The sequence below is a fragment of the Acanthisitta chloris genome, unplaced genomic scaffold, assembly GCF_000695815.1.
Source record: "Acanthisitta chloris isolate BGI_N310 unplaced genomic scaffold, ASM69581v1 Scaffold19341, whole genome shotgun sequence".
NCBI lineage: Eukaryota > Metazoa > Chordata > Aves > Passeriformes > Acanthisittidae > Acanthisitta > Acanthisitta chloris.
In genome coordinates, this window is record NW_008655648.1 from 1 (window position 1) to 1,043 (window position 1,043).

A 1,043-nucleotide genomic window follows, 5' to 3' on the forward strand; every position below is an offset into this window, starting at 1 on the left:
ACGAAGCGGAGCCCATAGGTCATCTGGTGGCCGTTGTCCCAGGCGTAGAGCACCTTCTCCTTGGGGTTGTAGTCGACCTGTGTGGTGAAGGAGTAGTGGTTGAGGAAGGGCAGCCGCAGCTCCGCCTCTGTGTCCGTGTGCGTGTCGTAGGCGTAGGAGATCTGCCCTTCCTTCTGGCTGTAGGTGTCCACAGCGTAGAGGATGCCACAGATGATGAAGCAGTTCCCATAGGCGTTGCGCTTCAGCCCTGTCTTCCAGGTGGTCTCCTTGCGCACCGAGAGGTCCCCAGGGTCGAGTCGGCTCAGGACAATCACCTCCTGCTGCGAGTAGTCATAGTCCACCGAGGGGTAGATGACCCAGAGCCCACTCTCATCCACGGCGAAGTCGATGTCCGAGTGGCCTCTCCACTTCCAGGGCGTCGTGTCCTCGTACACCACGTCGTGCAGCAGCGCCCAGCCTGCCACATACCGCTCCTTCAGGTCATACTTGATGATGTTCTTGGTGAAGGCACGGTTGTAGTAGAAGGCTCCCCGGTACACCACGTGCCCAGTGCCAATCCAGTTGTAGGGCAGCTTGTACAGATTGCTCCAGCGGCCTGTGAGCAAGTGGGAGAGGTGTTGGGACCTGCAGCAGCACTGGGGTCCCATGCACGATGGTCTGAGCATGCAGGGGATCTGTGTCCCTCACTGCCCTGTGGGTGCTCCCCAGCACAGCTCTCATCAGCCGCCACCACCCCAGGGCTGGCACAGCCAGCACTGCATAGCCCCTGTGCCCACTCGGCCGCCGGCCCTCACCCTGCTTGAAGTTGTCGAGGCTCCTGAACTCCACCAGGCTGTTCCCATAGTAGTAGTTGGTGACATAGATGCGATCATCCTTGGCTGCTGGGTCCTTCATCCAGGCCCCCTCGTTGCGCCCATAGCTGTGGTGCTCCGTGGGAGGCTCCACTGACTCGATGGTGCCTTCACACTCCACCTCCTTCACTGGGTACCGAGGGTGAGGAAGGCTTATCCCTGCCCCAGGCAGCTGCCCCCTCCTCCTTCCCC

The 1,043-nt window shown here is 61.0% G+C and overlaps 1 protein-coding gene across 1 annotated transcript; it reads right to left on the bottom strand.

Annotated features, from left to right (window-relative positions):
• Positions 1-7: 7 nt before the first annotated feature.
• OLFML2A (olfactomedin-like 2A) lies at positions 8-980 on the bottom strand (the record flags this gene model as incomplete). The annotated part of the gene is made up of 2 exons (XM_009084009.1): positions 8-595; positions 795-980. Coding segments are annotated over 2 exons (774 nt in total), but the record flags the coding sequence as incomplete, so codon positions are not given.
• Between the last annotated feature and the right edge of the window lie 63 nt (positions 981-1,043).